The sequence below is a fragment of the Cucumis sativus genome, chromosome 2 (genome assembly GCF_000004075.3).
Source record: "Cucumis sativus cultivar 9930 chromosome 2, Cucumber_9930_V3, whole genome shotgun sequence".
Classification (NCBI taxonomy): domain Eukaryota; kingdom Viridiplantae; phylum Streptophyta; class Magnoliopsida; order Cucurbitales; family Cucurbitaceae; genus Cucumis; species Cucumis sativus.
The window spans coordinates 14,219,489-14,234,696 of NC_026656.2; the positions used below are offsets into that span (position 1 = coordinate 14,219,489).

A 15,208-nucleotide genomic window follows, 5' to 3' on the forward strand; every position below is an offset into this window, starting at 1 on the left:
CTTATAATTTCAAACTTAAGTAATTCAAGGGAGGAATATGAAAGGTTAAAAACCACTGATATTAATAAAGAAAAAATAAAGATTGTTAGGTTAATTCAGGATTTGAAGAACGATAATATAAGAGACATTATTTTGTAAGTTGTACAATGTTTAAAAAGGTAACTTTACAAAAATGGTGTCTCAAAAGTAATAAAACTATTCCTTTCCTTTTCTACATTTCTTTTTACTATATTTAGTAAATATATTGAACTTTTTGGTATAACATGAAAATAACAGAATTTAGGTAGAAAACAGGTTTGAAGTAGAATTAAAAACAACAAATAACAATCAAATCAAATATAGTAATTGTGTTTACAATTATTTCTAACTTACTATAATAAATATTATTTCAAATTTTTATTTGGTGTTAGTATTTTTTGTTTGTACTCCAAACAAAGACTATTATATATAAAGGTAAACTATGATAATCAATCAAGTGTTACACAAATCGGTAAAAAAATGGAATTTTTTTTTAGAAAAATAATTGACAAACTATTTACACTCCCTATAACAAAACCACTAAAAAACAAAATTAATTATACTTAAATTTTCTATGAAGGGTAAATATTTTGTGTTTTATTTTTTACAATTTCTTAAAAACTAGTTTTAATGATTTTTTATTTAGATTTTTTTAAAAAAAATAATAGAATAAAACGCAAAAATATTTACATCGCATAGAATTTTAAAAGAGTAATTATAATTGATGGCTATATTAGGAATAATAATTAAAGATATAGCAACATTTTGAATCTAATTGCTAGATTTGCAACTATCCTTTTTTTAAAAAGGAAAAAGCTCACAAGCCCACAACCTGACATAACAAAAACACTCCCGCGATTAATGAGTCACACACATAAAAAAAAATAATTTTTTACCTAGTCAACAATCTCTTATCAATTATTTCATAACAAGTCTAAACGATCTTGTAGCAAAAGTCTAAACAATCTTGTTGCAAGTCTAAACGATCTTGAAGTAAGTCTAAATTAAACGATCTTGTCCCTTTATACCTAGTCTAAATAATTTTGTACCAAATCAAAACGATCTATTAGTAATAGTGGTCTATCCTTGTATATCTGGAATAAACAACTGATCATTTAGATCCTATACCAATATCGTTTAGATCTTGTATCAAAAAGAGAAGAAAAAAAAGAGGAATGAAGAGGAGAAAATAAATTCTGGAAGAAGCAAGAAAGAAATTGGTAAATATTTACATAAATAACCATGAAATTGCGAAATGAAGAGGAAGTAATAGTATGAAAAAATTAATAATATGAATATGAGATGAATAAGTCGTAAAAGAATAAGAAGGAAAAGAAGTAAAGTAACGACATTATACAAGGGCAAACTTCAAATTTACGTAAATATTTTGAGAAATTTATGAATTTTTTTTTAATAAAGGAGATTGTTGGAGAGTGGGTATGAAAAATTAGTTTTTTCTAATAAAGAAAATATTAAAATATATTTGGATGAATATTTAATTTTTGTTATGTAATAACAATTTTTAAACACCCAACATAAAAACATATTTAAAATTTGTCGATGAGATGTTGATTTTATTGGGATATTTTATTATTTTCAAAACTTGAAGAAAAGTTTAATAAAGTAATTAACAATAATTAATTAACTTAAAAATTGAAGTGTTGGATTATGTCGGTTCATAATTTAATTAATTTCCAATGGAAAAGGAAAACAAACAAAAAAATTATTTCAATAAACTAAATTAGATCCTCAGAGATTCTAACACCAATTATCAAAATTTCAAATCAAACTATTGGATGAATTTCAAAACAATAATAATAAGTAGGGATAATCATCTTTTAATTTATTTATTTTTAGAATAAATAAATAATTAAGCTTCTTTATTTCTACAAGTTTTTTTGGAAAAAACATTTTATATTACAAAAAATAAAAATTATATAATTTTTTTTCTAACAACTTAAGTTGTTAGAAAGTGATTTTTTTTAATTAATGAGTTTGATTGTTTTGGTTGTTCTTCTTTAATTTCAAAATTATCAATTCTTTTCTATCAAATTTAACTTTAAAATGGTGTTTGAAAAGATATTTATATTCTCTTTTTTTTATTCCATTCATACTAATTTTGCCCAACACCATTACAAAATTTAGTAACAGTTAAAACATTAAATTATAAAGTTAGTTCAAATTTGGATTTATTTTTTTATTGAACTTTTAACAATGTCTAATAAAATTTCTCATGACAATTTTAAAAAAATTATAAATTAATTGCTCTAGTAGATATAAACTTGAATTTTATGTCTAAGAAATTTTTAAATTTTAAGTTTTGCACAGCAGTAGATAGATCCATTAATCATAAGAAATAAAAAGATTTAGATTTTTTTTATTTGAAAATTTATTTTTAGGGCTTAATTCCACAAATAATGTGGTTAGACAAAAAAAAAAGAAAAAAAGAAAAAAAGAACTAATTAAAGAACATATTCTAAAACTAAAGTAAAAGAAAAAAAGTATTGTTAAAAACGAGTGGTACTTGTGAACTAGGTCGACTATATTTAAACCCAACATCCCCGTTAGCATCAAGTAACTCATGGACTTGGTTTAAGTCCACGTAGGTCAATTTGTACACTGAAAATACGTAGCTGTCCATCTGTTAGCTAAATCACGTGTCTATTTTTTACCCTACTTTCTCTAAATCCGTAATTTTGTCATTAAAATAATATTATTTTTAGAAAAAGAAAGTCGTTAATAGTTTAGATTGATTCATCAGCAAGTAAAAAAAAGTCCATTATATAAGTTTTTTTTCCTTATAGTAAACATTAAAATATAAGTTTGGACCCAAACTTTTATTTTTAATACAAAATTCAAATTTATAATATGTCAAGAAAGAAAAGTACACATACAATGATCCCAACATGCATTAATGTGGGAATGTAGATACAATGCATGTAAGTCTTCATCTATATAAAATAAATCATTCAAAAGAATATACATTACCATACATGGCAATGGACATAAATAATTTATCACTATTAGAACACTTTTTCACAAACAATAGAATGGACAAAAGAACAAAGATGATAATTCCTTTTAGTAGGTAATGTTCTTGGAAGTATAGGTTGAAATGAAAGGCAAGAAAAAAAAAAAAAAACAAAGATTAAGCATATCAATTGAAATTAAAGAAAAGAGAGATTATGAAAATATCCATCCATTTAAAGGTGGATGGGTTGTGAGTTTTACTTTATTTATTTTGTCTACTAGTCCTTTTTTTCCTTTACCAAATTAGCCAATATACTTAGAATGTATTTATCACGATAGAGCTTGACTTCACAACCTAAAGTCGTGTCCATACACGAATAAATCGTACCCATCTGAATAACAAAACAACAAAATGACCCAACACACTATACAACTTAATAAAAAAAAGAAAAATAAATTTCAATTAGGAGGAAAACTACCACGAATCCTCTCCCAACTCAAGCACTAAATAATTTTGAATGATAAAAGAAAATATTGACGTCTAATGTTTTGTTAATGTAGTGTACCATCAAAAGTTATATCAAAATTTTAAAAGAAAAATAGATTAATTGATATCAACTCATTGATATAAAGTATATCAAATACTATTGTTGAACATATTGATTAAATAATAGTAAAATTTCATATTGTACACTACCGATGATAGAAATCATTGACAGAAGTATATCAAATTTCATATTATATTAAAGTAGTAAAAAATAAAAATATATAGTTAATTTTACTTGTTCTATTTGGGAGTTTAGAAAGACTATTGTTACATTTGTATATACCTTTTTACTCTTCATCACAATTTCTCTATATTCTTAAAATAAAAGTGTAGAGATAATATTTAACGATGTTGAAGATTTAGTCTAATGAGTTGAAAGTTCACCTATAAAGAAATGATTCACATTATCAAATTAAGATGCAAATTATATTAATGAATTGTTTTTAATTAGTTATAAAAAGAAAAAGAGAGATTAAGATTAGCTTTGAGAGATGGAGTTTAATTAAATTGTATTAAAAGAGAACAAAAAAGGTAGGAGAAAATTGGGCCTACCTTTCAAGAAAAAGAAGAGACTACTCCATGAAGGAATTCTAAGATGTAGGGTTAAAGAAATAAATGAAAATGCAAAGTTGATATTGACATTTGATATTGGATTATATATTATGAATTCATCTTCTCTATTCTCATTTGGACCAATATTGCAAACCATTATCATTTACACAAAACCCTCACACACCATTTCCGAGAACGTTAGAGTATTTGACAATCACTCTAGATAACTTTTCAAAAAAAGAAGTTTATTCTATAAATTGATTTGAGGAAAAACATTTGAATTGATCAACTTTTTAAAAGAAGAATTTTTGTTACATGTTTTATGTTAAATTTACCCTACCCATTGAGTTAGCTTTTGGATAAATTGGTGATTTAAAATGGTATTATGCTTATCAGAACAAGTTGCATCAGGATGCATAATTAGGTTCAAACCTCTGCAATGCTATTATGAATGAGAAAAGTGTGAAATGATACAGTATTAAATCTGCCTTCAATCCACTAGCTTAAGCTTTCGAGTCAATTGTTGATTTAAGAGTTTTGTATGTTTGATTGTTAGTGAAGAGAGTTTTGAAGATTATAGAATGATAAAAGAGGATTAAGAAGCGAAGAACGAAAAATGAAATAATTAAGAAAGTGATGAAGGTATGTACCCATAAACAATTATCCATACACTAGAGGTCAATTTTCAAACTTATTTTTAAAAATGTTAATTAAGAGAATTTATGTAACATCCTGAGTTTAAGAACGATGACATGAATTAATAGATATCGCATCTGAATGAATTTTGAGGGACATGAGAGTATAGTTAAGAAAATGCTTAAATGAATTGAAAATTACTATGTTGATTGCAACAATGTGCAACTTCCTTTCCGGCGCGCGTTGTCATAGTATGTAATAAGATGTGACAGGGGACAAGTCTGTGTTATTTCAAGATGACAACTATCACTCTTAAAAGCTTTTAAGACAAGCAAAAATCACTTAAATAACCTATTACTAATGGTAAAAATATTTTTGAAATTCTTCTAAAGTTTTAAGGATATCACCAAAATTTTTAAGAGTTTCCATAATATTTGCTAAACATAAAAACTAATCATTTTTGTTGAAAGCTAAGATAAAATTGTATTTAATTTTTCTTTTCACATTCTTGAAAAGTTTCGTTATCTCTTTGAAAGTATAAGTTACGAAACTTTTGAAAATTTAAAGATATTTTTAAAACCGTGCAAAAGTTTAAGTGTATTTTTTATATAATTTATTTAAGGTAAAATTAACAAAAAAAAAAAAAAAAAGAAAAAAGAAAGAAAGAAAGAAAGAAAGAAATTGCTTGGTGGTTAGTGCTTCATCCAAATACACTATTAAAACACTCTAAAGAATGTAAAACCAAATACTAAAGTGATTTATTGAAATGCTCTTTTAGCTAAAGTTGTATTGACTAAAATATATGTCTTGGTGAAAAGACATAAAGTGCTTTCAATTTGTTTGCCTAAGATAGGAAGGTTCCTTAGTTAATAGGGTTTTAATCAATTTCATTAGTGGGTAAAAACAATGATCAATTGGTCTAAAAGGTGAAAAAGCTTATGAAAAGTTTATTCATCTCTTCTTTTCCTTTTTTTTTTTTTTCCAATCCTCTGTTGTTAATCGTACGCTTTCACGTTTTTTGCATTTTTTCCTACAAAGCGTGTGGATATTTGATCTTAGCAAAATAGATTCAACGCGTATGTCATCACATCACAAGCGTCTTTTTCATTAACAAATTAAGAAAATGGAAAAACTTAGTATGAAAGATCGAATGCATATACTCAGTGAACAAAATCAAAATGTAAAATGCAATTTTGGAACTTAAATACCAAATGAAAAGAGAACTCAAAAGGTAAAAATGAAAAGTTAATTTTGTAATTAACCTATGAATTTTTCTAAACCTTATGTAAACTTGGATCTCACTCTAGATTATTTTTTGATACGCCATTGTTTAGATCAACAATGACGATTCTAAATCAATTTTTCCATACCCGACTCCCACAAAAATGAAATGTAACCCTTCAAACAAAATACTAAAAAACAACAATAACGTTAGAAAAACAATAACTTGCTCTTAGAAAAGACACGACAAAAACGATAATTAGTTCGATTCAAAATGTTCGAAGTTTAGAAAGAATTCTCTAAAAAGAATAAAATCATTAAAAAATAAATAATAAAAAAAATGCATAATCAGAAACCCAATAAACAATCAATTACACATTTCCTAAACCCTAAACCATGATAATAAATCATGTAGATATGTAGCGTATGAATATAGTGTATGTATTTTGGTGAAATTTGCTCTTTATGGGTTGATTTTATAATGAGTATATGTTGGTTACTATAAGCATACTTTAACAAAATATATATACCTTTTAAGTTAGGTAAATTAGTATCCAATTGGAGAAATAAAATGTTTGGACTTCTCAACGTTTTAATTTCTATTCAAAATTATCTTAATTAATTAATCATAAATGCATAATTATGCCTAAACAAGATAAATAATAAATTGCATTGAGATGGAAATTTTTATTGAATGCCAATCATTTTAGGTTGGTGTTGGGTACATATTTGTATATATAAGATGATATACACTACGTTTCTTTCATCCTAATATCAAAGTTGAGAATGGCGTGCTCTTTTACTAAAACTCGTTCTTACCCACCTTGCATAAGTTGTGGTTGCATGGATGCTTCATGTTGCAACAGTTAGGATCTCTTTTATCGGTTTTGTTATTTTATTGTCCCAATTGATCATAATTTATTTTTTGTTTGGTTTATGTTTGTTATTAATTTTAGTGTTTCATATTATTATGCAGAAGGCAAGTTTAAGTGGCCTGAAGTGGTCGGCATGAAGGGACAACAAGCTCAAAGTAAGATTGAAAAAGATGTATCTTTTGTGAGCGTTATATTGTTATCATCCGGAACAATTAGAATTGACAACTTTTGTTGCAATCGTGTTTTTGTTTACCTCGATGATAATGGCAAAGTCAATCAAGTTCCAATCATTGGTTGACTTTAAGAGGTTTACTACGTTATGCTATATTTAACCACGTGATCATAGCTTCTCTTGTACTGATCAAGAGTTAAATCTACAATAAAATATAAGTTCTTCCAAAACTTAACCTCTGTTTCGCAACAATAGCTTATCGAGTGTCTGCTTCATTGTGTCACATGGTTTGGTCTTCTTAGAGGAATCATCATCATTTTACATCTTATTTGGCTCGTTTCAGTCCAAGTGCTTGATTCCTACCAAATGAACAAATAGAGCATCAATTAGACTTTAAGATTATTTGATTTTGATCTAAATAAAGCTAAAAATTCAAGAGACAAAGAAATGTTCATGATCAGTGTTGAGTTTCTTAATCTTTTAATTAAGTTTTACGTGCAAAGATTCCTATCGATCAATAGATTGTGTCGTCAATTATATTTTCAAGTCTAGAAACTATTTTTTGGGTTATTATCTTTCACTACAACAATCTTTTCTCATGTAAACAAAATTGATTACTCTAATTACTTAAACAGAATTAAGAAGCATGAGTTCACATTCAGAACAATTCAATAATAATATTATAGATCTAATTAAGCATACAATCTAATTGATTCACCATTAATTTAACCTGCATTAACAATCAATCAATATATTATAAACACAATAATATTGGACAGCATTCAAAAACATTATTACATGCATCGATAGAAAAGACTATGCATTAAATTAAATTCCATAAAGGAATTCATCAAACAAATTACCTAGAACTAAAAATTTAGCCACTCATGGATGCTACAAGCACATTTCTATATATTGCAAACAACCATGAAGAAGTACTGAGAATAAAGAGAACAAGAAAAACTATTTCAATCTAATTAATCCCCACCATTTGAAGTCTTCTATAGGTCAATCTGGCCTTTAATTCGCATGATCTAGCAGGTAGGTTCTTGAACAGCTTTATAAATGAACCTCTAAATCTTCCACTCTCTTTTCAAAACTAAAACACACACAGTTAAGCTCTCTAGTTTCATGGTCTATCTGCTAATTGGGCAAATCAAAACAGTAAATCATTTGCATTGAAGAAATTTTCAAAAACATAAAATTCCAGCTAGGTCTATTGTTTCTTAGATCATGCAAGTTCTTATCTCACATGTTGTTCAAAGATTTTAGCCAAGATCGTTTTCCTTATGTTAATTGATTTCATCAAACACTTTTCATTGTGCTAATTATCAGTTTTCATCTAAAATGGTATGGTTTATGCTTTTGCTTTATTTTTTTGGCTATTGATCAATGATGTTCTTTGATTTGAGGCTTGGCTGAAAAAAGAGTGAGCTAAATTCAGATTAAAACATTATTATTTCACATGCCTGTCTTTAAATCTTGAAAGAGATTAACGATTTACGTAGAAATGCACAACTTACTTGAACTAAACACGTAAGTAAATTGCTTAAGTCTTCAATTTAATATACTTAAGTGTAAGTCTTAAAATCCACAATTATTTCATAAAAAATCTCCATAAATTCATATAGAAGTTCTCCCCTACAGTATGAGAACATTATTATTAAGCAATCACTTGAATTCTCTCTTTAAATGTGAAAATCTCTTCTCAAGTGTAATTTTTTTTTTCTTGTATAAATTACTTCACATAGTTAGACACAATATAATAAATTGCCTTTAAAAAATACACAACGAAAATGGTAATTAGATCCATTCAAAATCAGAAACCTAATAAACAATCAATTACACATTTCCTAAACCCTAAACCATGATAATAAATCATGTAGATATGTAGCATATGAATATAGTATATGTATTGTGGTGAAATTGCTCTTTATGGGTTGATTTTATAACGAGTATATGTTGGTTACTATAAGCATACTTTAACAAAATATATATACCTTTTAAGTTAGGTAAATTAGTATCCAATTTGAGAAATAAATGTATGGACTTTTGAACGTTTTAATTTCTATTCAACATGGTCTTAATTAATTAATCATAAATGCACAATTATGCCTAAACAAGATAAATAATAAATTGCATTGAGATGGAAATTTTTATTGAATGCCAATATTTTAGGTTGGTGTTGGGATATATTTGTGTATATATAAGATGATATACAATGAGTTTATTTCATCACAATATCAAAGTTGAAAATGGCGTGCTCTTTTATTAAAACTCGCTCTTACCCACCTTGCATAAGTTGTGGTTGCATGGATGCTTCATGTTGTAACAGTTAGGATCTTTTTTTTGTTATTTTGCTATCTCAATGATAATTTTTTTTAAAAAAAAAAAAAATTGAAAATTGGTTTATGTTTGTTATTAATTTTAGTGTTTCGTATTATTATGCAGAAGGCAAGTTTAAGTGGCCTGAAGTGGTAGGCATGAAGGGACAACAAGCTCAAAGTAAGATTGAAAAAGATGTATCTTTTGTGAGTGTTATATTGTTATCACCCGGAACAATTAGAATTGACAATTTTTGTTGCAATCGTGTTTTCGTTTACCTCGATGATAATGGCAAAGTCAATCAAATCCCAATCATTGGTTGACTTTAAGAGGTCCATTACGTTACGCTATATGTAACCACATGATCATAGCTTATTGTACTAATCATGTTACATTTACAATAAAATTTAAGTTCTTTTAAAGCTTAACCACTTTTTTTGTAACAATAGCTTGTCCGAGTGTTTGTTTCATTCTTCACATGGCTTCATCTTCTTGGAGGAACTTTTGTCATTTTACATCTTATTTGGTATGTTTCATTCCAATTGCTTGATTCCTACAAAATGAACAAATAGAGCATCAAATAAGTACTCATCTAAGAAAGAACTCTTCAAATTGCTTTTTCAATTTTATCCAAGGATTGGACTTTAAAATTATTTGATATTGAAAATAAAAGCTAAGAAAACAAAAACTAATTAAAATCCAGAGACAAAGATTTCTATAGATTATTGTCATGTCAATTATATTTTTAAGATTTTGAGTGGATCTATATTACTTAGAATATTTGTAAACATATTAATAAAATCTTCCTAAGGTATATTTAAAAATAACCATAATTTTGTTAGAAAAACAATAATTTATAGCTTGAAACCAATTGTATTTGAGTATGTATATTAAATATATTTTTCGTATATGAAATGTATTATTGGTTAGAACATTTGCCAAAATTTAATACAATGTTCAAAACCCCACACTCTCAAACATTGAGAAAAACCAGTATTCGAAACTGGACTCAAAGGCATTTATTGACGATAAACTCATAACTAGAGAAATGTTATGAATTTGGAGTCCAAAACGATAAGGTCCCCAACACATAGTGACGGAAAAATTATCTAACTACATGAGAGGGAGTCTTCGTGGGTGGTTGCATTGAGAAGAATAAATGTGAAAAGATAAAAGAAATAGAAAATAGAGGAAGACAGTACCTTTTTTGATCTCTGCTGTGTGTGCATTTTGTTGTTAAAAGAAGATGAAAAACTCAAGTTTTTCAAGTGTTTTTCTTGCGAGTTTGAATGCTGTTATACATTTGGGTGTTGTAAACTCTTGGGTTTCTCCCATTTCTGTGATGAACCACAATAAATTTGTGTTATCAATAACCCTTAAACTTGATTTAGTATTTATACTTATTTTAAACCTATAGATTATTTTATCTATTTCTTCTTAGAAATTGTTCTTTGATGAACCACTATTAATTAGTTTGGTTGGATGCATATATCACATAAATATTGGTAGACACAAGTAATTTGACCTTGGAACAACCATATTTAATATATAGAAATAGAATCAAATACACTTACATTATTTACACATAAAAATATTGAATAGTTTAACATTCTTTTCTTTAAGTTGATTACACAGTAACTGCAGTCTACAAAAGAAAATGAAATGAAACACATACGACAAAATCTACCTAATAACAATTCATGTACATATACATACTCCATGATCTTTAATTTTATTTAAGTCGATGAACAATATTGGAAAAACCTGAGAAACCTAGTTGAGTTAACATTAAAGCTGTGAGATTTGATCTTAGAGGTGAAAGGGTGGCATAAGTTCTTCACCATCCAAATGAGAATGCGAGTTATGAGACGTAGGAAAACCAGTCCGACGACCCCCAAAGTCTTCACCATCCAAATGAGAATGCGAGCTATAAAACATAGGCAAACCAGTCCGACGACCCCCAACCAACATATAATTGTTAAAGAAAATATAGAGTATGGCGCAAAAATTCTACCATCCGGAAAATTGAGGAGGTGAACCATTTTAACTCCAAGAAGATACCCAATTGCCAAGGATAACACTGCTATGCACATGGCGAAGGCCAATAGCCAACTACAAATCCTGTTTTTTAGCGGAAATCGGCTAACGATCATCAAAATCACGGTCATCGATGCCAAAAATGACACTGTATTAACCCATATGTATATCGAGTACACTTCGGGTTGTTGGGATTTCATTACTCCAGTTCCAGCTGCAAATAATACAGTTGTGTTGGAGTAAGAAAATAGATCATATAAGCCAAAATTCATGTAGAATTCATTCAAACAATTTTTTGTAGCATCGTTGAAACTCGAATAAACGAATGGAGTATCTTGTTGCCAAACGCCACCGGGCGGATTCACTCCCCCTTGAAAAGTCACAGTCGCGATGACGGTAGCCACAAGCATCATTGTGCCTTGCACTTCTTGAACCCAATCCCCTTTATACTTCAGTTTCTTCTTCCATACCTTCCACAATCCTATTGATTTTTTTTTGGTGCACAATGATACCAATTCTCGTCTTTTTGTTTTGCGGTTTCTCGCCTTTGTGATCTTTTGTGATTCTAGTATTTTTTCTTTTGTGTCGTTTGTTCTAGTTTTTGCTTCTGGAATTGTGAGTAAATACCCCACCATCTACACAAGAAAAACAATTATGTAGGATATCAATTCAATATGATAATTATCTCATATTATTTTGACTCAAGAACAGAAGAAAATTATTCATTCTTTTCAGCGCTGTTTATATAATAAACAAAGACGTATACACACACAATTCATGTATCTACAAATCTGAATTTATTTCTAATAGTTGTTTAAGATTGCATGAACATTAATTTCTAATTACCTCAATTCGTCTTAACGTTAAAGATAAATCCAAAATAGTATTTCCTTCATCATCCATTGTGTTGAGAAAGTCTTTATCAAATAATAATGTCTGAGGAATTAGCAGCTTCATTCCCTCCAAATAGTTACCTTCTACACATAAATGTAAAACAGTTTTACCATTATTATTGTGGAGGGCCTTCATCAAAATAGATTGTGGCCTTGCTTTTATCAACAATTTCATCATCTCAATATTCTCACTAATCACTGCGTAGTGAAGAGGAATGAAGCCATTAAGATCTTGAACCAAGCAAGAACTTGTGTTCTTCTCCAACAAAGCTCTAATAATCTCCATATCCCCGTTATTTGAACAAGCTATATGAAGTGGAGTTCTTTGAAAGGCATCAACTTCAGTAGCAAGTTGAGGGATGTGATCTAAAAGCAACCGAGTGAATTCAAGGTGGCCCTGAGAAACTGAGATGTGCAATAATGGAGTCTCAGTTGTAATGGAAGATGTATAAATCAAAACCTTATGAATGAGATTTGGATTCTCCTTAATGAAAGTTTTCAAGGTTTGTACACATCCAATCTTTGATGCCTCGTAAAGCTTTCTTATAACATCTTCTTCCATGGATGATATTTCTACTACAACGTGGCTGCTCTGTGCATCAGAAGAATTGAGAAGTGATGTAATTTCTCGATGGTTCTCCTCCATTCTAATCTCCATATCTTCTTGAATAACCTCACTGATCTGTATATGAAAAGATCAGTAAATAGAATAGATAAATTGGAAAGTTATTTTTGTTATCTATCTTCTTTTTTTGTTTGCTGAACATATATATGTATGCATATATATAATAATTGAGGGATTCACTTCATCACAAGTCTATGTTTGACTCCTAAAATCCTTTTCATTAGAAGCATTACCAAGAAATTCAGTGATCATATCTCATATGTGGACAAAGGCTTAAACATACCTTAGAAGATTTTATTAATATGTTCACAAATATTCTAACCCATATATGAAATATAAATGTAGTTAAATAGAGATGTTGTACACCATTGGAAAGTTTGGATGCTCATGTTTAATATAAATCATATAGTATATATTATAAATCGTGGTTGAAATTCATTACGTCACAAATTTTAGGTCTTTAAAGCTCCTATCAAGATAGGCTATTTTATGACACTTCGAGAAAAGAATTGTTAAATTTGTAGATGACACCAATATATTGTGTTATGAAAGTAGCGTTTTTTCCAAGTATAATTTAGATATAATTAAGAATAATGCTCGTTTTTTAATAAAAAATTATTAAAAAAATGTGAATAATCTATTTGATTTCATCGATCTAATTAATCCAAGAGAATATGGGAACATCAATGTTTCATTTGTTGTTGTTTTGTTAGACAATAATATAAGAAATATTCTTAGTTTCTAGTGGGTAAAATAACCAATTAATACATAAACACATCAATTCTTTACATTTGAAAAACGAAAAAGGAAAAAGAAAATGAAAATGAAAAGAAAAGACCAGTTGGCAGACTCAACTCAAAATTTTGGGTTGGGTTGGGTTGTCATGACCCTTACATATTGAACTGATAGAGATTCATTTATTGTCAATCCGAATATTTTGAGTTTTTGCTCCAACTCGATTCAACCCGACTTAGGTACACTCCTACTAATACAACTCTCTCTTCCTTTTGTAATAATGCTCGTCAACTTGAATGAAAAGTGAGTGGTTGCCTGTATAATTAAATTGAAGTAGTTGGGAGATTAAAGTTGTTTTTGCATTATTTGCCATGATACTTTTTTAAAAGAATTGTATAATAAATGAGACAGTTTCCCTATTGCAATCTAGTTGACTGCTTCAAATCCAATTTTCCAAAGTTAGAATTAATGCACATCACAAAAATCAGAATTTTTACAAAAAAAATTCCATACCACACATATTTCATTTGTTCTTTAGCATGAAAGAAACATTACTTAATAACAATAATATCACTTTCAATGTCACGTCGAACATATAGATTTTTTTCAAAACTACTTTTTAATACAATCACCTGTAAAAGCAATTTAACTAGGGACTAAGCTTTACAGAGGCAATAGTTTAGGTTCACATCTCATCCACAAAGTCTTAACATCTAATTATAACATCACATAAAAATTGGGATAAAGATTTTGATGCGAATATTATCTTTATTTGAAAAATATTCACATAAAAATTGGGATGAATTATTTTTATCCAACATCTTTAACCTTTTTGGAAGAACCACCACTTATCTTTTTAAATGGGTGTTATGTTCTTTTATGGATATCATTTAGTGTTGTCAGATGTAACATTGAGCAAGTTGTTTTTGTGTTATTATTCAAGAGAATTGTATCTTTTTATTATGCAAGAGTTCATTCAACTCTACGACCATTAAGTTATTCATTGCAACAAACTGAAAATATCTATGGTTTAGGAGAACCTAAACCACTCTTCTTGAGAAGAGATTTTTCTTGGGGGAAGCCCAAGACATAGGTAAGGGAAGAGCACTACAACAAAATAAGTATTTTCTCATGCATAACACGGATGTTAGGATAAAAGATGTCGGAAGAAAAGGCTTCTCCCTATGTCGTAGAAGTTACGTCGGGAAAGGTTGACAATTTCAACGACATGCATAACGACGTTGTGAAACATTTAAAATTTTAAAAAAAATAAAAAGTTTAAACTTTTCCCGACTCCATTATGCATGACGTTGGGAAAAATTTTTAAAAATTAAAAATTAAACTTTTTCTGACGCCGTTATGCATGACATCAGGAGAAGTTTAAAAATTTTAAATTTTTTTTTTTTGACGTCGTTAGTGAAACGTTGGAATGGAGAAAACTTTTTCCGATATTGTACTTGACGACTCCGGGAATAGGTGGATCACCCGACGTTCACGAAGTGATCGGGAGATCCCCTACATATTTGAGTTTTGTATTCACAGAAACACAGAACTCAAAATGAAATGAAAAGAGGAAGAGGTCGCAAGAGAGAGAGATCGTCG

General features: G+C 28.4%; 1 protein-coding gene across 1 annotated transcript; it reads right to left on the minus strand.

Moving 5' to 3' along the window:
• Positions 1 to 10,835: 10,835 nt before the first annotated feature.
• Positions 10,836 to 13,158, minus strand: LOC101212496. The gene is made up of 2 exons (XM_011651053.2): positions 12,200 to 13,158; positions 10,836 to 11,988 (listed from the first exon to the last, which is right to left on the minus strand). The coding sequence occupies exons 1-2, from the start codon at positions 12,902 to 12,904 to the stop codon at positions 11,053 to 11,055; spliced, it is 1,641 nt and encodes a 546-aa protein (XP_011649355.1). The 5' UTR covers positions 12,905 to 13,158; the 3' UTR covers positions 10,836 to 11,052.
• Positions 13,159 to 15,208: the final 2,050 nt, after the last annotated feature.